The following is a 25,398-nucleotide window of genomic DNA, read 5'->3' on the forward strand; positions in this document are numbered from 1 at the left end:
CAATTCTCATCAACAAACAGAATTACTGGATTTAATTTTAGTTTCTTTCACCATTTACTTTAGATCCATTGTTGATTCTTTACTGGTTGTAACAATAGTGAAAAACAAGAAAATTAACTCTTACTGGTTTAGGAGTGTTAGAATAATCATGGCCTAATGCATTCACCGTGCCAAATTTTAGTTGGAAAGGACTAACTAAAATAAACAAAATAATGGATGTAAGAAGAGGGGGGGGGGGGGGACGAGTTCCAAGTAAAGACAATTATGAAAAAGAAAATGTACCTGACCCATATCGCCAAGCAAAAGATCTCCTTCCACTTCTCGACCCAATGCCACATCTGGAATTGGAAACAGTTCAAAGAGGCAATATCAAGAATCTTGCACAAATATTGAATTAATTAAAAAAAAAAAAAAGAGGTAGTTAACATTATAATACCAAGCATTGCCTCTGAAATATCTAAGCCCATCCACTGATGACCACTCTCAGACAATGTCTCCCCACTAAGTCCTGATTCACAACCTGATACGGAGAAATTATGATCAGACCGGGTTCATACATGGTCCGACCTTCGACTCCGGTCGAGACGTAGAGAAACGACTCGCTCCCGAGTGAACCGGATCCAGAAGATGGCTTGCTGAAGAAGAAAGCTTATTCGGTTGCAAGCGTGCCCTAATCCTACTTATGGATTAGGGTAATCACTCTAATGATGGCAGACTCGAATTGACGGCTGCGGATAATCATCATCGAAGGGATAATCATCGCATAACCTAAAGGTTATCTCAGGAGTCCTCTACTAGTCCAAACTAGTAGAAGTCTATTGCTCAACGGATCTAATTGTTAAGATCCAATGAAGAAGGCTCAAGTGCATCCAACGAAGGAGATTCGAATGTACACTCTATATAAACCTCACTACCATACAAGGTGAGGGGATCGAAAAAGAATACTATCTGAGACTCAGGTTCAGATACATATTGATAGACCTAAACTATCAGCGATCTGCTATCTAGATCACCTTTCCCGGTTCTTCATTCCTTAGCTCATCACCTTTCCCAGTTCTTCATTCCTTAGCTATGTGCTTCTAGCAAAGTCGTTTGTGATTAAGTTCATCAACTGACTTAGCCTTCGGAGGTGGACTCCCGACCCCAGCGGTCGGCGTCAGATGGGGTCGGGCCACATCTGACGCTTTCGTTTTGCAGGTCATCACGAGGAGATCTAAGGGCTGAGTAGCTTTTGGACGCATCACAACCTAAAAAGAGGTATACTTGCGAGCCTCATAATCATTGTAGAATATCTCCGGAGGAGCTTGTAACTCAGGCCTCGACAACATGTCTCCCAATTTTCTACTAGAGCAGAATCACAGTTTCAGATACAATGCTATTAACTATACCGATTACAATAACAAAAAGAATTCAAGAGACAACTCTAAGAAAAAGAGAACCCTGGCAAGAGGATTCAAGAATGCAGTTGTATCTCTAAATAAAGACGGATTAGAGAGACGAGGGCATCACTAGAAAACATAGCTACTAGAACCTTGATTTCTACGGTTTCATGACAGATCTGTTTTCAAGAGTCCGAAATAACCAGGATCTGCCAGAGTTTTATACCCTTTTTTAGTGAACCTGGCTAGTCAAAACTCAAAAGACTCAAAGTACTATCCCACGAGCTTAGTTAAATTTGGAAACAGCAATAATACGAATGTGGATACACGTACAGGAATTAAATGGCTAAACAACAAAAATCTGGCAAAATAAAATAAATACAACAACAACACCTGTATAATAAGTGTTTAATACGGCTGCTCTGTTAGCCATAACAGGAAGCTATATAACAGATATCCAACATCCAATAAACAAAATAATAGAGTTCTCTGTCCCTTTTTTTTTCCATCAAAGAGATACCTACGCAATTCTCATCATATAACTCACAAAATCCACAAAATAAAGTTCATCCTAGGGAATGGAACTCTTTAAGAATCAAAATTTTCTTCAATCTGCAAAACCTAATCATCACATGTATATAACTCAAAAGAAATTTTGAACGGCAATAATACGATACATATATCAATCGAGAAACAACTTAATTGTATGTAAGAGTAGAACAACAGAAAACTGAGTAGCTAAACAGTTTTAAGTTACTGGAACTCAAACTGAAGGACATTGTGTCATCCCACACACTGGGTAGTTCATATCACTTAGAATGTTGTCCACTAACTATTTCTTCAAACACTAAACATTAAAAAAAATTAATTTACGCAGCTTCTTTGGGGTGTAGAATTGTAATAACCAATAAAAGGCAGTAGACTCTACAGAGGAAGTCTTGACCTCGTTCCATTCTTGTACTTTGAAACCATTCTTAGACATACCAATGCTTCAGCTGAAGGAAGAGAGTTTTTAAGTAAGAAGCAAAAAATGTTGGGATTGATTCGACTCTGTTAGGTATTCGTAAAAACAAAAAGAATACTATGAACATAGAAGAATCAGGAGGGGAAAGTCGATTCTTTTCACTCACCTTGACGGCTATGCTTCTCGCAATCGGACCACCAGTGGACGAGACGAAGAATATGGAGAAGAGATGAATCGTTGCAAGGAGACGCCGAGACGAAGAAGATGAAGAAGAGAAACCGCTGCAATAAGGAGACACCGATGGACTGGCTCAAGCGAGACAAACGAGCTGAAGCTTCGTTCGTTCGAGGAAAGGTTGTAAAAGACAGTCGATTTCAATCGTTTTTTTCATTAGGTAATTTAATTATATTGTTGTTTCTGGATTGATTCGTTTCTCTTTCATAGTCACAGTCCTCGTAATTTCAGACTTTCAGTTTCGTTCGAGAAGAGAAGAGGAAGAGGAGAAAGAGACCCGATTATTCAATTAGCCAAAACCAAAAGCAAAGAAGATCAGAACAAGCAGAGAAGAGGAGAAGAAGATGGAAGGAGATAGAAGGGTTGGAGTCGCCCTAGATTTCTCTCCTTGCAGCAAGAAAGCCCTAAAATGGGCAATTGATAACGTTGTTCGTAATGGAGATCACCTCATCCTCATCCTCATCAATGTCCAACCAGAATGATATTACGAAGGGGGTGAGATGCAGCTCTAGGAGACCACCGGTTCTCGTATGTTCTCTATCTTCCTTTTCTTCTCTTTCGGTTTCTGTTTCAGATTTTATTCAAAAAAATTGGTGCTTCTTTCGTTATTTAGCTCCCCCGATCTGATCTTATATGAGATCCCTGTTTCGATCATAGTCATCTCAGAGCTCTCTTCATGTAAACTTTTGAGGATTTCTTCAGAAGTTCAATTTTTGTGTTTAACTAATAGATATATCCATATTTCAAGTCAGGTTAATTTTTTTTTTCTGGAATTAGTTGGTACATAAGCTTGAAATATTGAAGTTCTACTGTTTTTATATTAAATTTCTCATTCGTTTGTGTTTGTTTAATTGTAACAGCCTTGATCCCCTTAAGTGAATTCTCCGACGCTGTTGTGATGAAGAAATACAGGATCAAGCCTGATGCAGAGACCTTAGATATTCTCAACACCGCAGCCAAGCAGAAAGAGGTAACTTGTTTTTCCATCTTCGAGAGTTACTGTCTCTTGCGGTTGGTGTTCTTTGAGTGTGTGAAAATTCGTGTTTGAACTGCTGAAAGAAGCTGGCCTTCGTTCTTAATATCTGTTTGATGAGCAGATTGTGGTGGTCACGAAAGTCTTCTGGGGAGATGCTCGTGTGAAGATTTGCGAAGCCGTTGATGGCATTCCTCTCAGCTGCCTTGTAATTGGAAGCAGAGGGCTTGGCAAGATCCAGAGGTATTACATTTTTTTAATAATAGTTGATAGCCTTCACTCCTATGGTTGTAGATTTTTTTCTCCCTCTTAAAGGTCAATTTATTAAAGTAAGAGGGGGAAAGAAGGAAAAAAAAACATAAGAAATGAATACTAGAATGAAGAAAGAATCTCAACAGAAACATAAAAAATCAAGAAGCAGAGCAATCAGCTGCTCACAAACAACTTTTAAAGCCTTGGAAAACCCGCTGCATCTCTTTGTGAATCCAACTTAGTCATACTAGGTCATGTTATATTACTATTTGATATTAGTTCTTGAGTTGCAGAGGTTGCCAGATAGTCTGCTGCTGCATTGGTTTCTCAATAACAGTGTGCTATTTTTCACTGAAGATCCTCAAAGTATAACTGTATGACCCCAGACATCTTTTCTAAATCAAGGAAGATAGTTTTTTTGAATCAAAACCACCACCACCACCACCAAAGAATCACACTCAAGCCACAATTTCTCAACAGCCATCTCCTTAGCCCTTTCAAGGCCTTGCACTGATGCATTAAAGTTTGCTTCAAGTTTGCTTCAAAATTGGTTATATAGCCAAGCGAAAGTGCAAGCGCAGGAATCAGAATCCATACCTCAGTTGATATAGAAGAGGAGGAGTCACTTGCCTCAACCATCAAAGTTAAGATGGAGCAGAAATCTCCTTCACTTTGCATATACAGAATTCCAGAACACCTTCTCAAGTTAAGTCGGAAGTCTTACATCCCTGACATAGTTTCCATTGGTCCTTTCCACCGTGATCCTTCATTAAGCTCCATGGAAGATCATAAATGGAGATATCTACATGACACTCGACCAATGCGTCAAATTCATTAGACAATTGGAAGAGCGAGCTCGCAAGTGCTACTATGAATCGGAAAAATTCACTCTCTCAAGTGATCAGTTTGTGGAGATGTTATTAGTTGATGGCTGCTTCATCATCGAGCTCTTTTTCAAGTACATTCTGAAAGGGTTAAGGCGGAAAGAAGATCCAGTGTTCAACAACAGATTGATGCTTTCAGGTATAAGGCGTGATTTGCTGTTACTCGAAAACCAAATACCCTTGTTTGTTCTTCAGAGGTTATATGAAATCGTTCCCATTCCGAACCAGTTGCAGCGTCAATCACTGTCTCAGATTGCATTCCGTTTCTTCAAAACTATAATCCCATGGACTTGCTGCGTCAATGTTTTCTCCCATCATTACAGAGAGTGTTGCCACCGGAAAATCAGCGTGGATCAAATAAACACCTGAATTCTGCAAAGAAACTCCAAAAAACAGGAATCGAGATCAAGAAATCTGTGCGGGATAGCTTATTAGACCTGACATTTGTTAGAGGTGAACTCCGAATTCCTCCTCTGAAAATCTATGATTTCACCGAATCAGTTCTCAGGAATCTCATCGCCTTGGAGCAGTGTTGCCTTGATTACTCGAGGCAAATCTCTTCTTACGCTCTTCTTATGAGTAACCTAATCCGAACGCAGAATGATGTAAAACTTCTTGAACAGAAAGGAATCATTGCAAACCATTTGGGTACCCATGAAGAGGTGAGCTCTCTCTTCACTCATCTGAGCAAGGAGATTAAGGTGGAGGAATTTTACTATGTGGATCTCAGTCAACAAGTGAATTCGTATTGCAGCAGCAACTTGCATGGACAATGGACGAAGCTGAAGAGGGTGGTTCACCCTTACTTTCTGCTACTTCTTGGGTTTCTAGTTCTCTTCAGCTTCACAGGAACCGTATTTTCTATGTTGTCTTTTACTCTTCGTGGCTCTTGAATTTCTTTCAGTCTGGCGCCTGTTGGCATTGTTTTTTTTATTTTTTATTTTTTCATTTTGATTGAAAAGATTTAATAAACCTATGGATACGTCTGCCCTGTATAATAATAATTATCATTATTAAATAATAATAAAAAATTCAGCATCACTCTCTGAGTTGCTAAATTGATCAGTAAAACCCGTTAGTCTCAAGTAGTTTTTATTTATTTATTTTCAAAATTACGGTCACATTTTAAGGAAGAAGATGGCGAAAAGAGGAAACTGGAAAAAGATTTTCGTAGAATAATAGAATCATAAAGATGCAAAAACAAAAGAAGATGAGTGGTTACAGAAAGTAGAGGAGTGGGTCAAATGTATGGTTTTTCGCTCAAGGTATTCTTGTCTTTTTGAAAAGTTTAACTTGTTTTATATTAACAATTAATGTTTTTTGGTACAAAGGCGCTTTTTATATATAGTATTAGGGATATTACATATGCCGCCGGTAGGAATTGAACCCATGACCTCTCCACTGAGAAACAGGTTCCTAACACTTAATGTTGATTTCCTGATGGTAGAAGGTGTCACTAATGTATTTTTCCCTCATAAGAGGTTTAATCGATAAATTGGATAACTCAAAGGTGTTACTAAAACCACCCCCTTGAAGAAAAAAGAATAACATAAATGAAAATAGCCTTACAATTTCATTGGTTTTTATCATCCTCTTATTTTTGTTGTTTATTATATTATTCTCTCACTTTATCCTTTTTTGGAATAATAATGGTTACTCTCTTTAAAAAGTAGTCAAGGTGCCCGAAAGCTTCTCACTTTATCTTTCTTATCTTGTATTTTTCTGTATTATTTTATATATAGTTGATTCTATTTTCCTATCCAAAATAGGAGTAGATCAACTACCTCCTTTAAAGCACATTTGGTGGGTAGTCACCAACTTCACAGAAATGTGCAAAGGATAAATTTTGCTACTATAGCTTATTAGTTGCTACTTCATGACGTACCTCAAGCCACTCAATTTATCTCATCAAATATGTTGCTTTAATAATCAAAAAACTATCAGATTATATATATAATCTTGTTTGCCACTATTATTTCACAAATTAATTATGAATACAAGTAAGAAATGTGTAGGAGAATATTAGATTTCTATTATGGAATTCAACGCAATTAAAGAATATACACTCTATCGAAGGGGAAAAAATGAAAAAAAAAGGGTTTGGAACATAGAAAGTGTTTAAAATAAATTAAAAAAACACGTGATACTATTAGTCAAAATGGTAACCGACACTTACCAAAAAAAAAATGGTAATCGACAAATACGTAAGAGCTAGAACCGTTTGTCATGAAAATAAGGATGAATTTTATATGTGTAATTTTCATCTGGACCCTGAGGTTTGGTTCATGTTATTTTTAATCTAAATAAATTGACATTTTGCATCTGCCTCTCCTGAGGTATCTAATTAGGCCAATTAAGGACAAATTATAAGTTTTATAACCAAATATACCCTTATATCTATTCTACCGTATAATTTACATCATGTCTTCATGGTTAAAAAGAAAAGTCAGATTTCAATAAGTCCGCCTTCATCATTAATTCCTACTACAAAATCTTCCTTTTCAATGGTCACGATCTTCAGGTCTTCTCATCGTACGAATAAGGCTATCTTGTCTCTTCTTCTTCTTCTTCTTCCTCCTCTTCTCCTCTGTCTCTTATTTTTCTTTTGTGTTATGTCTATGTTGTTGTCTAATTTTCTAATATTTGATTCCTTGGTCGTAAAAGTAATCCAATCGATCCTTTAGGAGACCGACGAGTGGAAGACCATAATCTACTGGGATTTTGAGAATCGGAAGAGCAGGCGTCAGTGCTAGAGGAGAGGTGGCAGTTGCAGGTGTGTCTGAAACAGAGGCGGAGATTGGAGCAACCGAGAAGCGTAGGTTGGGTTTAATTGGTGTACGCAAGAAATGGTGAGAGGTAAAAGGGTTGATGGTGATCCCTTATGGGTATCAAATTTTAGTTGTAGAAGAAGGGTATTTTGGGGAGGAAAGCCTGAAAGAGCCATTACAGAGTATTTAAGCTTCTAGGTCTGCTTGTGAGTGATGGAAGAATGGATCAAGAGTGTGGAGACTTGTATATAAATAAAGCTTTTTAAGGTTACGAAAAGTAGAATGAAACAGTAACGTCAAAGCCTTTGAAGTTTGAACAACTGTTTTCATGTATCACTTTCTCAAGAAGGAAAATGTTTTATTAGAAAATCAGACAAAAACGGAAGAAAAATAAGAGAGAGGAGAAGAGGAGGAAGAAAGAAGAAGAAGAGACAAGATAGATGAGAAGACTTGAAGATTGTGATCGTTGAATAGGAAGAATTTGCACAGTACGAATTAATGATGAAGACAGACTTGGAAATTCGGCTTTATCAAAACAGAAGGTGATATAAATTCAATGCAAATACCCCATTTTTTTGATTTCCACCATTAGATTTAATTGTGAAGACATGATGTAAATCGTACGGTAGAATAAATATAAGGGTTTTTGGTCATAAAAATTATAGTTTGTCTTTAATTGATCTTGTTAGATACTAGGGGGAGGCAGATGTAAAGTGTTAATTTATTTGGACTAAAAATAAATGTACCAAACTTCAGGGTCTTGATGAAAATTACCCATCTTATATTGTTTCTGGATTGATTCGTTTCTCTTTCATAGTCACAGTCCTCATAATTTCATTTTCGTTAGAGAAGAGAAGAGGAAGAGGAGTACAAGCAAAAGCAAGAAGATCAGAACAAGCAGAGAAGGGAAGAAGAAGATGGAAGGAGATAGAAGGGTTGGAGTCGCGATAGATTTTTCTCCTTGCAGCAAGAAAGCCCTAAAATGGGCAATTGATAACGTTGTTCGTAATGGAGATCATCTCATCCTCATCAATGTCCAACCAGAAGGATATTACGAAGGGGGTGAGATGCAGCTCTGGGAGACCACCGGTTCGCGTATGTTTTCTATCTTCCTTTTCTTCTCTATCGGTTTCTGTTTCAGATTTTATTCAGAAAAATTGGTGCTTCTTTCGTTATTTAGCTCCCCCGATCTGATCTTATATGAAATCCCCTGTTTCGATCAAAGTCATCTCAGAGATCTCTTCATGTAAACTTTCGAGGATTTCTTCAGAAGTTCAATTTTTGTGTTTAGCTAATGATATATCCATATTTCAAGTCAAGTTAATTTTTTTCTGGAATTAGTTGGTACATAAGCTTGAAATATTGAAGTTCTACTGTTTTTATATTAAATTTCTCAATTCGTTTGTATTTGTTTAATCGTAACAGCCTTGATCCCCTTAAGTGAATTCTCCGACGCTGTTGTGATGAAGAAATACGGGATCAAGCCTGATGCAGAGACCTTAGATATTCTCAACACCGCAGCCAAGCAGAAAGAGGTAACTTGTTTTTCCATCTTCGAGAGTTACTGTCTCTTGCGGTTGGTGTTCTTTGAGTGTGTGAAAATTCATGTTTGAACTGCTGAAAGAAGCTGGCCTTCGTTCTTAATATCTGTTTGATGAGCAGATTGTGGTGGTCACGAAAGTCTTCTGGGGAGATGCTCGTGTGAAGATTTGCGAAGCCGTTGATGGCATTCCTCTCAGCTGCCTTGTAATTGGAAGCAGAGGGCTTGGCAAGATCCAGAGGTATTAAATTTTTCAATGATAGTTGATAGCCTTCACTCCTTTGGTTTCAGATTTTTCCCCATCTGAGAGGTCATTTTATTAAAGTAAGCGGGAAAAAAGGAAAGAAAAAAACATAAGAAATGAATACTAGAATGAAGAAAGAATCTCAACAGCAACATGAAAATCAAGAACCAGAGCAATCAGCTGCTCACAAACAACTTTTAAAGCCTGGGGAAACCCACTGCATCTCTTTGTGAATCCAACTTAGTCATACTAGGTCATGTTATATTACTGTTTGATATTAGTTCTTGAGTTGCAGACTTGCAGAGGTTGCCAGATAGTCTGCTGCTGCATTGGTTTCTCATTAACAGTGTGCTATTTTTCACTGAAGATCCTCAAAATATAACTGTATGACCCCAAACATCTTTTCTGTATAAATCAGGGAATATAATTTTTTTGAATCAAAACCACAACCACCAAAGAATCACACTCAACCCACAATTTCTTAACACCCATCTCCTTAGCCCTTTCAAGGCCTTGCACTGATGCATTAAGCTTACCTTCAAAATTGGTTATATAAGCTTCCCTTAGCACTATTGCAGATGAATCATGAAACTCATTAAATTCTTATATACTGAGGAAAAACACAAGCTTAATAAAATCTGCATTGGTAACCATTGAAGGGTTACTTACTCTGTGATGATCGATACCTCTTGGTGAAAAGATCAGGGGTTCAATGCTTCTTATGGTATATAAAGTAATTCCCACCCCAAAAAATTCAGTACATAATTTCATCATTATTCTAGAAAGGTAGAAGTTTTCGGATTATAGTGGTCATTTTGTGCACCCTTAGGTGCAACGGTTGCTCATGTCATGCCCAAGTTTTGAAATGGTTTCAGAATCATGAAGTTTTGGTTTTGTGTCTTATACCTATATGACTTGCAATGCATTTCCTTTTACTTGCAACAAGAAGAAGGAGCTCATTCGTTTGGTTTTTCCCTCATGAAAGAACACATCAAATAGGCCTTCCTGATTGACTGGTGCTCATTTGCTTGTATGCAGGGTTCTATTGGGCAGTGTTAGCAGCCATGTGGTGAACGCCGCTTCTTGCCCAGTTACTGTAGTGAAGCTTTAGGGTGATGAAGGCTAGCCCTCTTTATCTTTCAGAAGTCAGAATTGTGTTCTAAGATATGGTGAAACTTGATTTTAGCTTTACAGGGAGGAGTTCCTCTTTCATATGGATAGGTCATGGATTTATCTTAAATAATGTCTTTTGTTGTTAATTTGTCTTATATCGTTCCTGTTTCATCATTGGATACTTCCTAAGTATTGCCTTGTTTCAATCCTAAATCCAAGTGAAGGTGACCCTTGGTAATTTGTACTTGTGGTTGGAGGGTTAGAACAAAATTTGGGTTAGTGCCATGGAGTTGTGAAGACTTTTCAGTCAAGCAGTACAGTTTCAGTATGGAAATTATTTATTAAAAACAAACCGTACAGTATTGTATAAGATAAATTTTTGTGAAATCGTTTTCATATCGTTACCATATAGAATGAAAACTGTATTTTTAAATGAAATGATTATGAAATTATAGAGTATTAAACGGTGTTAAAAAATACAAAAATAATTCGTCGTCAAAGGATTGGCCAAGTTGGCAATGGTTAATATTTTTGGGTGTCCGTACAATTTGCTCTTTTTTTATAATTTTAATGAATATTTTATGTTATATTTTTTCTTGGTTGTTATGGAGTTAATGTGTATCTGTATTTTTTTCTGAGTGCACTTTAAGAGGGTTGAGATATTATTCACCCAAACAAGCAGTCCTCCCATCTTGTCACACTCACATAAGGTTTGACATAGGGATTGCTTGTGCACCATGGATAAGATGTGTGAGTATGAGAGGATGGGAATACAACTTGCCCCAATAAAGAGGATCTGAACTCCTTTAAGAATGTGGTAATTCAAGTTCGTCAAACCAGAGAATGAGCAAAAGTTTTATAGCCTTTGCTTCTTTTTTTTCCCACTAAAGAAAAAATCATGCTCAAAATCATCAATATGGGAGCACATAGTCAAAATAAGTTTTCAAGCAATGGCTCAAAAGAATCAAAATTACCGTTATGATTTGGCATAAATATGGCTCAACAGCTATGTAAATAAATCCTACCATTAAATATATTGAATTAAATCTGAACTATTTATGATGGACGATTCAAATTTAATCTCACCAAATTTAATGGTAGGATTTCTAGAACCGTTTAGCCAAGCAATTTATACGGCTGTTTAGCCACCACCTCCCTTATGATTTTATCAAGGTAAAATTTTATCTTCAAAAGAAGGGTAAATTATATATAGACCCCTTATGTTTGTAATCAATTACATCTATTATTCCTGGGGAAAAAATTAATTACAAATGTCCTTTGCTTTTAAGAATTGAAAGGGATTTAGTACTTCCGTATTTAATGGTTAGGATTGTGCATATGCCATATGGCGCTCATCGGTAGAGGCCGCTGCTACTTTCAGGCTTTAGTGCCACCAAGAATTACAACCCCAAAGGCAAATTACCTCCGATCAAATTCAAAGTTTTCTCTCGCAATATTCTTGTATGCTAAATGAATTCCTTATAGCATCATTTTCATTCATATGCAAATATGAGTTCGGATTCTCTGCCTATTAAGGTGAAGATTCTTGCTTCTCTATACTCTTCACCAAATATTAGGAAGCTGACTCATGTAGAACTCGTTGAAAATCGCATCTCTGATTCATTTTGATAGTATTCACAGATAATTCACTCTTTTGACCCAAAAAAAGATAATTCACACTCTTATTGTCAAGGTTCGGCATGTCGGCCCGTGTCGCCATGTCGGACCCTGGCGACACGGCGACTCGGGCGACATGTCGCCAAAAGTCGAGCGATCCCTTGCCAAGTCCAGATAAAAACTCTGTCAAAATCGGCAACATCTGTCAGCCAGGTGTCGGGATTTTCAAGAAAAGGCTGATCACTGAGCCACTTGATGGATGCAAACCCATCTTTGATTTCTGCCGGTAGACGATTCTCTGGTGCTAAACGATAATCCGACAACACAACGACGGCTTGAAGGTATTTTGCGAGACAAAGACAGTAGTTTTGACAGTTGGGCCAAGTGCGATAACCGATGCAGAAGCCACCGCCATGGATGTAGTAGAAGATTGGAAGCTTTGAGTTCGAGGTTGCAGAGATGGGTTTGTAGAGACGGAGTTGAAGACCACGAATTGGGTCGAAAGTGACGTCTTTCCAGATCACAGAACCATCGTCATGGACGGGCACATTGAAGCTTGGTCGATCAAAGCGAACTATGGAGCCATCGCTGTAGACTTGCAGGACTCCACGGCAAACCCACAAAGTTAAATTTCGATCGTCGGCGATATATTGCCGACTTAATATAAAGTTGGTGTCGCCGGGGGGTTTCGTGTCGCCCCCCCAACGACACCTCGAAATTTCGCCCCGTGTGGCGATATATCGTCGACACAAGGAACCATGCTTATTGTATGATAGAAAAATGTAAGGGAACACAAATTGCACCTGTCAACCAAACTCCACCATAAATACAATGGACCATGTCACCTTGAATAGTGATGTATAGCCAATCAGACTCATTTTGGTATCTCCGGTGTAAAGAGTTCGAATCAGTTTCCTGTCAGGGGAGAACAATGCGCTCCCCTAATGATTTTGAACATTACAGTAAGGGGTTCAGCCCACATGGAGCCCACTGAGATTTTTACTTCCATTTTTTCTAATACTTATCGGTGAGCCCCACCTTATAGTGTATGGTTAAAAAATGTCAAGGGATCACATTGTTCTTCTCTTAGGCTCTGTTTGTTTGCTGGAATAAAGGTGGGGTGGGAAAAAAGGGGTGGAATTTTTTTTGAAAAAAGTGTAGATTTCTTACTTTTCCCTTAAATCTCAAAATTGTAGAATGTTTGGTTGCTTTGGGTGAGAAAGTGAGAGACAAGCTTCTTTAATTGGGGTGGCAGCCCAATTTTCCCTCCCAGTTGCTTTTTAAAATCCCACATATTTGATGGGATTTTGTGGAAAAATTTGGAAAAGTAAAAAGTAAGACCCATCACTATCACTTTTCCATAAAACTCTTTTCCACCCCACCTTTGCAAGCAAACGAAGCCTTAAGGAGAGATGCCTACTTACCTTTCTTTTTTTGGCAACGTAACTTCCTTTTGAGGTGCATTAACGAATGCCAACAACACAAAACGAGAAACGTAGAGTGAGTTGACCAGATCCATGAGCATTGCATTTCAAACAAAGTAGCCATTCGGTAGTTAACCTTTAATGGAATGAGAATTAAACAGAACACACCATAGCTAGCAAAGTAGGTAGAACCGTAGAAGGAGAAAAAGGAAGAACTTTTCCCTTAAGAAGTCCAAAACAGCTTTACCTGAATAACAAGTACTGGTATTTCTTCCTAATTACATGGCTAACTAACAAAACCCAACTTATAAAAGGCTAATAATGGAACTTCTAAATCTCAGCACAGAACATCTTTATCCCTTTAATCCCCTCTTAATTACCATCTTTCTCGATCTACTGTAGACCATGGAGTCTTACCTTAATGGTCTGCTCGTCATTGTCTCTCTATCTTCCTTCTTCTTCTTCTTCAACTCTGCTGAGGCCATTTGTGTCTCTCGCAATTCCACCCACCATCCTGGAACTCCCATCAAACCCAAGCCTAGCAGTCCACCCCCAATAGTAATTAATTCAAAAGTCGGTCAAATCTGCAACAACACAGACTACCCAGATCTCTGTCTTTCTTCCCTCAAAAATTACCTCAATGGAAAGACTGATCTGGTCACCATCTTGGGTGACGAAATCAAAGCCTGCAAAAACAAAACCGTTAACCTCATAGTGCTTGCTGAGAAGGAATCCCAAGACCCAAAAGCCAGTGAAGACACGAAATCCATCGCTGAAGATTGCAAGGAAGCGTTCATCGATGCTCTTGATAACCTTGAGAATGCAGAGACTGCCGTTAAGGATAGTGACATAGGCACCGCCAATTCCATGCTTAGCGCGGCTTACACGGATGCAGGTGATTGTGATGATGAAAGCTCCGGTGATCCAGATTTGGGGAACCTTCTAAGTCGCGAAGATCTCACCCTGAGACAACTGGTTAGCAATTCTCTAGCCATTGCTTCCATGGTAACTTTATAGAGACCTTGGAACTTGGAAGTTCCTGAATTTGAATTCATTGAAGTGGGGTTTGGAGGTTTCTTTGATCTGTTTGCTGATAAATCTTTTTCTCTAATTTGTAAACTTATATGCATGTACCTTCCCAGTTATTTTCAATTATTTGAATGTAGAAAAATTCAATAAAAAAATAGTTCCTACTGCATTTACATTGGTTTCAGATCATTTATATTTGTCTTTTCCAAATTGGGTACGAATTAATTTAGTTTTTTCTTTTTTCTGTCGATGAAAATGAAATTAACTAACCGAAAAGGATCAAACTCTAATACATCTCAGAGAAAAGAGGAGGCATGCCAACCCACTTACAAAGATTGGAGAAAGGAGAAGCAGAAAAAAAAACTAAGAAAATTGGCTGTTGAATTTATAGATACTAGTTTATGCAAAACAATTGAAGACTTGAATTTTCAAAGTAAACTTCTAAAAAAAAATTTGAAAGTAAACTCCGAACAGGGGTGAGGAACTAAGATTTAACATCAGAAGGGACCACCTACCAATGCTTTACAACAGAATTCAATGAATTTTTTGTCCATTATTTTTGTGTTTAAAAATTTTCTCTACTCAGGGGCTCAAGTAATGACATTTTACACATGGAAAGAGGGTCAGTGGAAGCAAGGGAAACATAGTTTCAACCGACAAAGAGTTTGTTTTGATATTAATGGGATTTTTTTCTTCTTTTTTCAGAGTGTATGAAACCTAAACCATACTAAAAGAAGAAGAGCATTGCACAACTTGGACAACCATAAAAGAAATAAAGTAAACAGTATGAATCCAAACAAAAGTACCAATTTTTTCAATCTATTCACAGAAAATATGAGACAATCTTGTCTTTAAAAGTAATATATATAGAACCATTTAAAGTTTATTTCCATTCAAAAAATTAGTTTTTGAAAAGTAGTTGCTTTCTAACTATACCTATCATTGAAAACAATTGAAGGAGGCTATAATAATATATTATTATGTACTAGAGCCACTGCTATTTGAGTAACACATATGTGCAATGATACTGGTCATGAAGCATGAAGAGTTCTGTAAACTTTCTACAGAAAAAAGAAAGAAAGAAAGAATTCTTTCAACTTAATTTGCCTACTTTAGGGTTGCCCAAAATGAAATTTAAAATTACACTATAGTTTCTAGGGAAAGAATATTCATATCTAGAGATTTTTACAGGTTGCACACTATAATATGGGCTAAACTTTGGGTACCTCATCATTGTGGCCTAAATTACAAGTTACACACTTGCAAAATTTCAAGTTGCTCATTGTTTGGCTTTCATTCAAGATTCTGCTAAGTTACATGAAAAATGATCATATTGCCCTAAAGTGGAGTGGAGTAAAATGACATAATCACCCCCCCCATTTAATACCCTCCTGGCTCATTTTCTACCTGCATTTTGTCAAAAACTACCCACTACTGTTGTTGAAAGCCACCAACACCCCCACCTTCCGCTGCTGGCAAAGTGGTCGAAAAACAAAAAATGATTTGATTTGTGAGATTAAAAAAAAAAAAAAAAAACGGTTACCTTGCTTGGTTTAACAAGATGAAGAAGATTTTGATGGTTGTTACGACAAAGATAAGTAGGGTTAGAGACCCATTATCATCCTTAAAACAGGGAATAAGAAAGAATTATCTGAAATGGGGTTAGGGTCTTCTTCTTTGGTCAAGTACTCGTCCACCATTTCCTTTACAGACCTTGAAGATGAGGGATAGAAAGCAATGCCCCAATCATAGATAAAGCATTTCACCAGTGTCATCTTCTCTTCATCTTCCACCTTTCTCCATCTCTTTCTAACCTCCCCTGTCGTCAATTCAAGGTAATTATAGAACTCTTCAAACAAGAGTTCTTTGCTCTTCCTAATGGCTTCCTTCCTCCATGTGGAATGGCTGTTTGTTCTCACTACCCCTTCTGCTAATTATGTGGTGAGATAAACATCATCACGACTCTTCTTCCTTCTCTTGATATTGTCACTTACAAGCCTTCTTGAAGGAAAGGGAAAGACCAAAACTGGTAATTCATGAGAGTGAGGGAGGATTTTGGGTGAAAAGAAAGAAACTTTGAGGGCCATTGGAGGTATTGTTGGTCAACTACATTCAATTTTGAGTGAGAGAATTAAAGAGGCCATGTTTCCTAGAGGTGCATCATCTTTTGGCAAAGCAAGAACTCGAATGAAATTAGAGCTAGAGAATTTGTTTGAAACATAAAAGAGTGGGGTGGAGTGGTCGCCGGCGGGGGAAGTGGGGGTGGTGGTTGCCGGCAAGGGGAGGGGTGGGGTGGTTTTTGCTGCAGTGGTGGGCAATTTCAAAGAGGTGTAGGTAGAAGATTCTCCCTTCTCCCACCTAAGGGTTGAGTATGGGAGGGTATTATGTGATATTAATCCAATGAGGGCAATATTGTCAATTGTCATGTGATTGAATAGAATATTGGATGAAAGTCTAACGTGTGCAACTTGTAATATTGCAAGTGTGCAACATGTAATTTAGACAACTAGAGTGAGGTATATATGTAATACTCTCCCCTGCCCCCCAAAATATAGAAAGCTCCTTTTAAAAAAAATAAAAATTTATACCGTAAAATACCAAATTGTTCGCGTCCAGGCAAGGCGTCAATCCATGTGTCCACCACCGGTTATTGTGTTTTTATGGGTACACATCTTGTTTCTTGGAGTTCGAAGAAACAATGAACTGTCTTTCACTCCTCTACTAAGGACGAGTACCCAGCCATTGCCACTACGACCACAGAGTTAATTTGGCTACATTCCTTACTATGGGAGTTAGGGGCTTATCTACCCACTACTCCTACTATTTGGTGTGATAATCTAGGAGCTACCTACATGACATCTAATCATGTGTTTCATGCGTGTACGAAAACATTAAGATAGACTTCCATTTTGTGTATGATCTTGTATTCTTGTTGCTGCAAAGCAATTGTTGGTTTGCTATCTTTCTACACTCGATCAACTTGCAAATGTTTTGACAAAGGGGTTACCCAAGCAGTGTTTTTTGTGTTTCCATGACAAGCTCTTGGTACATGACTCTCTTTGCTTGAGGGGGGCGTATAAGGGATACACTTATACCAACTGTTACATAGTGGTTGTTATATAGTCATTCTAGTAACTTCTATTCATGTGCCAGATGCCATAATCTTGAGTTGTTTACAATAGTATATAAATAGGTTGTAACCCATGAATTTATTAATGAAAATCATTTTCTCATAGTTCGAAAAAGAATGACAATAATAACTCAAACACTTAACTACTCTCTTTTGCCATATCATTTTTGTTCGATCTTTACAATGTTATTTTCCTTTCTTGGAGGAGGCACAATTATCATCATTTATTATCCCATGCTTTTTGGATTGTCTTTAAATCATGATCATTATCAAATTTTTGATTGATAAAAAAAATAATTGCATTGTTATATAGATTGTCTTTCAATCATCATTTGATTTAGGGTTAAACTCATTAGTTGAATATAATATCTCAAAGGAAAGAAACTAAGAAAAAATTGTTAATTATGCATCCTTTAAAAGTGCTAATAAGCTTACGATGATCACCTATTGAGTTGACATCTATTCATTAGATTAAAGAGAAGCTTGTTCGATCTAAAAAGATCTATGAATATCGTATCTAAACTGCCTGGTTCTTTTTAATTCTAAGTTATGCATAGTTTATATGAATCACGAATTCATCTTTGTACACAATGCATGCAATCCAAAGTCAAATGAACATTGTAATATTTACATGAGGTGTATGACGAAGAATGGGAAGAGAATAGGCATCTCAAATGACTATACAAAAGTTTAGATTGGCTTTTATTGAAGAGACCAAGTAAAGATGGCTATGCGAATCTTAGTCTTGTTATTTGATGGTGTCAACTATCAATAATCTATGTAAGGAAGGTGGCGAAAATTCTAGTAAAAATAGCTCATGTTGCTTACAAAACAAAAATTGCTCAAAAATAACAACTAAGGGTTATTGCTTGGTGGTATTTGATGGCAATTACTATCAAAACACTATAATAATTGGCTTAGTATTAATATATTTTTTTAACTCTAAGTTATTCAAAACTTTTGTCTTATAATTTTATAGCGTTGATCCAAAGATTGCTTAAGAACTCACATCAAATAAAAGAAAGTGGATTGAAAGAAAAAAAAAGTTTGTAAGACACAACAATGAAGATGTAATTAAGAATGCAAGCAACTAAGTGAAGGATTACCATAAGAAGCATTGAAAATGAGTGCAAAAAATGGTAACTATTGCCCAAAAGTGGATTATGAGGTTGTCCAAGAACTTAGGGCTAGTATTCATGGTAGAAGAAGATGAAGAAGGAAAAAAAAAACTATGAAAAGTTGGTATATAAATTTCTAAATTCTAAAATACGCAGGAGGGTGGTATGTTTTAGCGTGCGCACACACCTGCAGTATTTCCTCCCAGTTTTCGCGTGAGAATGGAAGAGAAATAAAAAGGAAGGCGTTCAACGGATGGATCAGCGAGAGAAAGAGAGAGAAAGAGAGATAGAGAGAAATGGGTTACTGGGGTGGTGACCGCAACGAGATAGGAAAGAAACAATAAGGCTACACTACTACTACAACACAACACCAAGGACAACCAAAACAACACAGGTGTGTGTGGGAGAGAATAAGAACGATGGAGAAGATTAGGCGTTTCACTTACATAATCTCTCATGACCCAGAAGAACTTGTAACTCCAACCCTAACCCTTTTTCTCTTTCTGACCCAAGAGCCAGTTTCCGCTACTTTCTCGACCCAACCTGAAACCAACAACATATCATCACCTCAGCTTTTACCCTCATCATCATCATTTACATCCTTCTTATCATCACCATCATCGAGCAGGAAAGGCAATAACCTTGTTCTTAACTCGTCACCCCTTCTTAACCCTAACCCAAACCCAAACCCAGGTGATTTTTTTACTTTTCATCTCCTCTTTCTCCTTTATTTTCTTCTCTTCGGAATTGGGTCTCTACCTTTTGGGTTCCTTGCGAGGAAGACATTAGGGTTTCGTGAGAATCGTTTCCATCGACAAGGTAAGCCTTCTCTCACTCTTTGGATTTGGTTCTGTTTATTTTGGATGTGTTCAGCCGATGTTTATCTTTGATGGGTTCATGAGATGCGTTCGCTGTTTTTCTTCTATTTTTCCTTGATGTGTTGTTATGGACGTGGTTCATCTTCATCTTTGTTTCTGACTTTTTTTATTCTTTCTCCTTCCACAATGCTTGATGTTTTGATCGCACTGGATTTTCTTCATTCCCCTTGATCGATTTATTTGGGTTTGTTTTTCTTTTTCGGTGGTCTTCGGTTGTTGATCTGTTTTGGGTTTCAATTGTATCTGTTTTTGTCATCCTTCCGCACCATTTACACCCTAGGTTCCTAATCGTTTTTATCTTAGTTTCTTGTTTTCCTCATCCGGGTGCCGAATCTCTGGGTTGCACAGCTTTTTTTTCTTTCTTGCTTGTTAATTTCTAAGCTCGCCGGTCGTGCGTCCTTGTTGCTCCCGATGGCTGCTTGAGTTATTCGTTATTTCTTTTGTGTTATCGATCCTTTAGGCTCCTGCTCCGTTTCTTCTGGTACTGTGTTATGTTAAGTTATAAAAAGCTTGTCTTGCATAACTTTGTGATTGTTGGGTGGTGGATTTGCTTTCCCTCACCAGTGTTAATTCTTGTTGTTGTTAAATGTTGGTGAATTTATCATTTTCGTTCAACTTGAGAAGTTAATTCAGTATGTTAACTATTATTACCATCCTCCAGGCAGTAAATCTTTTAGACATGCTGCAATAGGCAATTTCCTGTGTTCCAAGCCCTTTTTGGAAGGAGCAGGAACCATTATTTTACTGGTGTAAGTACATTATTTCTCCATGGAGAGCTTCAGTGGCTCTGGTGTTGGAGGTGCCGTACGGAAGAAGAGAAGCAACACATTCCGACGTCCTCGGCCTGAATCACAGTCATTTGCAGATACTCGTGATCATTCGTCATTGTCATCGACACCACCATCGGACGATGTCAACAAGGTTTCCAGTGATGAGAATATTGGTTATGATTCAAGTTCTCGGAAGAAAGAGTTCAATCTGAATCAATGTGCCTCAAGGATACCATCTAATAGTAAAGCTGATGGTGAGACCACCCATAAAAAGATCATTAAGGATGGTGCATCATTCGGAGAATACGACAGATTTTACAGTAATGGAAGTTCAAAGGGTAGTACTGATAATGTGCGAAGTGGCTCAGATTCCAAAAGATGCAGTGAAGGCGTCCTTGCTCCAGCTAATTGGAAAAGTACAAACAACGTCAAGGAAAGCTCTGAACTGCCCTCAAGAAAGACAGACGGGCATATCGGCAGTGGAAAGTGTAGGGAAAGTTGGACTTCGGGGCAGGCAGGTTTAGGTTCAGATGGTATAGGAAACGAGAGCAAGCTTAAGAAGGTAAAGCTCAAGGTGGGTGGAGTTACCCGTACAATTCATGCAAAATCAACCACATCAGATGTTGCCTCTGGTGGTGGATCTTCTTTTAAGTCTTCTCGTTCTTCAGATGCCCCTCGACCAAGGCAAAAGCTGATTCTTCAGGTATTTTATTGCCCTTTTCGAATTTTGCAGTATTATGAGTAGTGTTGTTTTTGTACTTTTTTAAGGATGAACATTTACTTAGTTAAATTCGAAAAGCTAAGATAAGTTGATCTTTGTTTTGCTTCCTTTCTCCATGGTTAAAACACGAGGATGCATTTATGCAGGACTATGTATTCCGAATCAGGGTTCTAAAACCCTTGATTGTTTATGGGACCATTGAACAATTAGATTGAAATCCAAGGGACTGGTATTATTTCTGTAAATAACGGGACTCAAACCAATAAAAAAGTAAACTAACTAGAGTGGGCTAGTGCATATGATGGGGAAAGGGTAAACTTGGAATAAGATAATAAATAGCGGCATGATGATTTAGGCGAAAGTAAGGGGTAATGTTGGAAGTTTGGAAATAAGAAATGTAATTAAATTGGGAAGATGGGGAATGAATATTCTTTCTCAGGATACTCAACCAGTTCAAGTGGAAACCAATCTTGATTTAGAGAAGATATCTCCCCCATTGCAGGTTGTACCGGGTTGGGGATATAGAGAATTGTAAAATGGAGATTATCCAACGACCAAATTTTTTAGGTTAAATAACCAGGTAAGGAACTACCTGCACATGAATCTTAAGGTGCAGATGAAGCAGTCCTGAAAAAAGTCTCCAGGTCTGATCTTACAAGGTAGTACAAGGGAGTGGTGATTATTCTGTAAACCATGGGACTCAAACTAATGAAGAAAACAAACTAAGCGGAGTAGGACATGTGACGGGGAAAGGGTAAACTTGGAAATAAGGTAAAATTGGGATGTGGCTGATTTAGAGGAAAGGAAGGGGTAACATTGGAAGTTCAGTAATATGGAAAGCATAAAATCTTAAAATAGGGGAACTTGTCTTCTTTCTCATACCACCCAACCAGCGAAAGCCAAAGGCAGCCGCGATTTGCAGAAGATATCTACCCCCAGTTGGGATGTGGGAATTTTATCATCCATTTCCCTCTGGATGAATGACACATGTCCATCAATCACATCCAAAGGTTGAGGTAAGATTTAGATGATATGGATTTTTTTATTTTAATTTAATCTGAACCTTTGGATGTGACTGATGGACATGTGTCCTTCATCTAGAGGGAAATGGATGGTCCTTTCTTACAAAGAAATGGACCTGATAAAAATCCATTGGGATGTGGCTGATTTTATAGTAAAGGCAGGGGTAACATTGGAAGTTCAGTAATAAGGAACATCATAAAATCTTAAATAGGGGAATTAATCTTCTTTCTTACGCCATTCAACCAGCGAAAGCTACAAGCAGCCTCGATTAGGAGAAGATAATTTCCCCCGTACAGGTTGGATTGACTTGCAGATTCAGGGAGATTTCCACAATATGGAGATTATCAACAACCAAACGAATCAATCAAAGAACAAGGTGAGAATTAAAGCCTGAAAGTTTATCTTGGGGTAGGGATGAAATCCTAAAAGATCTATAGATCTGATCTTACGAGGATCTGATATATTAGGAGAACGGTTTTAACTCCAAATTCAGATCCAACAATGAGGTATGTTAAATTGGTGGGTTTTGTGTGATTTTGTTCTACAGTTGATGTCAGATGAGTGATAAGGGCACAGGTTATCAACAGGGAGAGAGATGGGGTTGTTCCTTGCATGGGTGATAGTTTTGTAAGTTATTAATGAACATATGAATCATTGCAGGAAAATTCGGATGATGATAACTCCCCTCCTCCAGAGAGGGCAAGTGGGTTGCAAGGGATCCCTTGGAAAGATTTCTCAAGAAGTGGTTTCAGTCTTGGGAAGAGGGAGGACTCCAAAGGCAAAATTTCTGAAGATTCTGGGAAGCAATCGGACAAATCTGAGCCAGTTCGTAAGAGCAAGAGGGTTCCCAAGAGACGTGTTTTGGATGATGTTTTTGATGATGATGTCAAAGATGAGGAGATCCGCTATCTAGAGCGACTCAAAATTTCCAAGTCCACTACAGATTATGGTGCTGAGTATGAAGATGATGAGAATGAAGGAAGCAAGAAACATAAAAGACTTCTAAAAGTTTCAAATAGTAGGGTTCTTAATGGGGAATATGAGGAGGATGCGGATGAATACGGCTCATCAAGGTCAGGAAAAGATGGCAAGAAGAAGTCAAGATTAGATAGGGTGCCTGAAGATATGGATTATGTTGAAGAAGATGAACCAGCATCAGATGGTGAGCCCGAAGAAAAGCAGAAGAAGCTGAGGAAAGAATCTGTTGACATATCGGTGGAAAGCAAGAAAGAAATTTCTCTTACAACTCGTCAACGAGCCATTCAGTCAGGCAAAGATGCTTCTTCTGGGACCGGAGCAAGTTTAATTGAGTTTCCAAATGGGCTTCCCCCTGCCCCACCAAGAAGTGAGCATGCCTCTCTGAGTTCTTTAATTGCATAAGTCATCAAGAATCTTAGTTGGATTCTCATTAAAATTTTCTATTCCTTATCTTTTCTACCTTGATACCAGAGCAAAAGAGAAGCTCACAGAAGTGGAGCAGCAATTGAAGAAAGCTGAGGCTGCTCAGAGACGTAGAATGCAAGTAGAGAAGGCTGCTAGAGAATCTGAGGTCTGTACCATCTATATCCTATTTTTATTAGTTGTTGTTTGAGTGCAATAAGATTGTCATGCTTTGTTGTTTGATTCTTCTAGGCAGAGGCAATCAGGAAAATTCTAGGACAGGACTCCAGTAGGAAGAAGCGAGAGAACAAGAATAAGAAGCGGCGAGAAGAATTGGCACAGGTAAGAGCAACAATGAGCATATTTTCCGCAATTCAATCAAAACTTCCATTCTTCCTGTTATGTCACTTTGGGGTCCAAATATGTTTTTATGCAGGAGAGGGCTGCCAATGCTGCGACTATTCCACCTGGCACAGTTAGGTGGATCATGGGTCCTACTGGGACAAAAGTAATATTCCCTGAAGATGTCGGACTGCCAAGCATATTTGATAAAAGGACATGCAGGTTTAAGTCAATGCCACTCTCTTTCACATCCAATTTTTATTTTAGGTAAAGGTTTTGGTATTGGATTATAATCCATCAAGACAATCCATGGCATACACATCTTGGTTTGCAATGCAGAAGGGTGATGTGTCAATTTAGCAGTTGGCCATCTAGAGAATGGTCTAACTTCCCCTCATTTCAACTTTCAGCCTAAAATTTATTATTTTTCCTCCCATAGAATACCAGACACTCTTATGTTTATTCATGCAACCCCATTCTAGTCCCACACACCCTTGCAGTCGTCCCGGTTTTTGAATTCCTTGTTTTTCCACGCAGGAAACTTAGATTGGTCTGAAATTTGACATGTGACGTTTGGGTCTTCATGTCTACAATTGTTGGCTCCATTAACAGTTGCCTCATAACCAAATTGGGTCCTGTCTCTAGATTTTTCATTGTGTTGCAGTCTACCAATACTAATCCCCCCCCCCCCCTTTTTTTCACCCACCAAATGGCAATTAATGTCTTGTGGTATTACTGTCTAATGGTTTAATTGTGTTGTCTTGGTTGCTTTTCAGTTACCCACCTCCACGTGAGACGTGTGCTGGACCATCATGTACCAACCCGTTCAAGTACCGAGATTCAAAGACAAATGTTCCACTTTGCAGCCTTAAGTGCTACAAGGCCATACATGAGAATATGAAGCCCGAAACTAGTTGAGTTTCTCGGCAGTCTTTGTTTTTGCCCAACTGTAGTATGTGTTACTAACTCTACACATTGTATTTTCTGTATGCAACTAGTGTGGTTGAAACCATATCTTTTGTGAATGGTCATTGGAGGGTCCTTAACAATTTTAGTGTAGTTTGTGTAGGAACTGCTGGTAAATATAGAAGATATACAAATAGGATATTAATATGGAAAACTATGAATTGGAAATGAAAATTTGTAGACATTTAGTTACCCAGGTCTTTTATTCGCATGTTGAATTTATCCTGGTTTTGTGATTTGGTGATTTCAGAATTTGGCATTGTACTTGTGCAGTTTCAGTGTTTGCTTTTGGAAATTTCATTAAAATTTGTGGTGTGAATGAAAGTGAGATAGCTAGCTAGTGGGTGTATTGATGAGCAGAGCATTGCATTACTTTGGGCAGTTCCAATGTTAGTATTATGAAAGTTAAGTTGTTTACTGATGGGTGAATGGAACTATGGAAGTGAGATAACTCAGGAGGAATTATCCATTGGTTCAGTTATACACAGCACGTGCATTGTTTCGGTCTCTATCTTCACTTAACCTCTACAGTTCCTCTCTCTCATGATTGTATCCTGCTTGCTGTTTCATGGTTGACCACTCGTATATGTATTTCATTGCCAATTTATTGCTTTCTCTGGCTTCGTTCTGTTGTATCAAGACCTGACTG

General features: G+C 38.0%; 3 protein-coding genes and 1 pseudogene across 4 annotated transcripts; all 4 read left to right on the plus strand.

Moving 5' to 3' along the window:
* Window positions 1-2,335: 2,335 nt before the first annotated feature.
* Window positions 2,336-5,814, plus strand: LOC149019494 (UPF0481 protein At3g47200-like; annotated as a pseudogene). The gene is made up of 4 exons (XR_016173084.1): window positions 2,336-2,737; window positions 2,817-3,105; window positions 3,438-3,547; window positions 3,675-5,814. The product of XR_016173084.1 is annotated as a UPF0481 protein At3g47200-like (transcript).
* Window positions 5,815-8,257: 2,443 nt separating this feature from the next.
* Window positions 8,258-10,831, plus strand: LOC149019495 (universal stress protein PHOS32-like). The gene is made up of 4 exons (XM_089153498.1): window positions 8,258-8,549; window positions 8,880-8,989; window positions 9,117-9,235; window positions 10,277-10,831. The coding sequence occupies exons 1-4, from the start codon at window positions 8,372-8,374 to the stop codon at window positions 10,347-10,349; spliced, it is 480 nt and encodes a 159-aa protein (XP_089009624.1). The 5' UTR covers window positions 8,258-8,371; the 3' UTR covers window positions 10,350-10,831.
* A 2,966-nt stretch (window positions 10,832-13,797) lies between these two features.
* LOC149019496 (pectinesterase inhibitor-like) lies at window positions 13,798-14,409 on the plus strand. Its single transcript, XM_089154096.1, has one exon. It carries the CDS (start codon window positions 13,798-13,800, stop codon window positions 14,407-14,409), a length of 612 nt encoding a protein of 203 aa, XP_089010222.1.
* Window positions 14,410-18,907: 4,498 nt separating this feature from the next.
* Window positions 18,908-25,385, plus strand: LOC149019497 (uncharacterized). Its single transcript, XM_089153502.1, has 7 exons — window positions 18,908-19,488; window positions 20,209-21,020; window positions 22,722-23,406; window positions 23,513-23,610; window positions 23,694-23,783; window positions 23,878-24,005; window positions 24,560-25,385. Exons 2-7 carry the CDS (start codon window positions 20,316-20,318, stop codon window positions 24,699-24,701), a joined length of 1,848 nt encoding a protein of 615 aa, XP_089009628.1. The 5' UTR covers window positions 18,908-19,488; window positions 20,209-20,315; the 3' UTR covers window positions 24,702-25,385.
* Window positions 25,386-25,398: the final 13 nt, after the last annotated feature.

The sequence above is a fragment of the Hakea prostrata genome, chromosome 4 (assembly GCF_041222555.1).
Source record: "Hakea prostrata isolate BN-2017 chromosome 4, UWA_Hpros_2, whole genome shotgun sequence".
NCBI lineage: Eukaryota > Viridiplantae > Streptophyta > Magnoliopsida > Proteales > Proteaceae > Hakea > Hakea prostrata.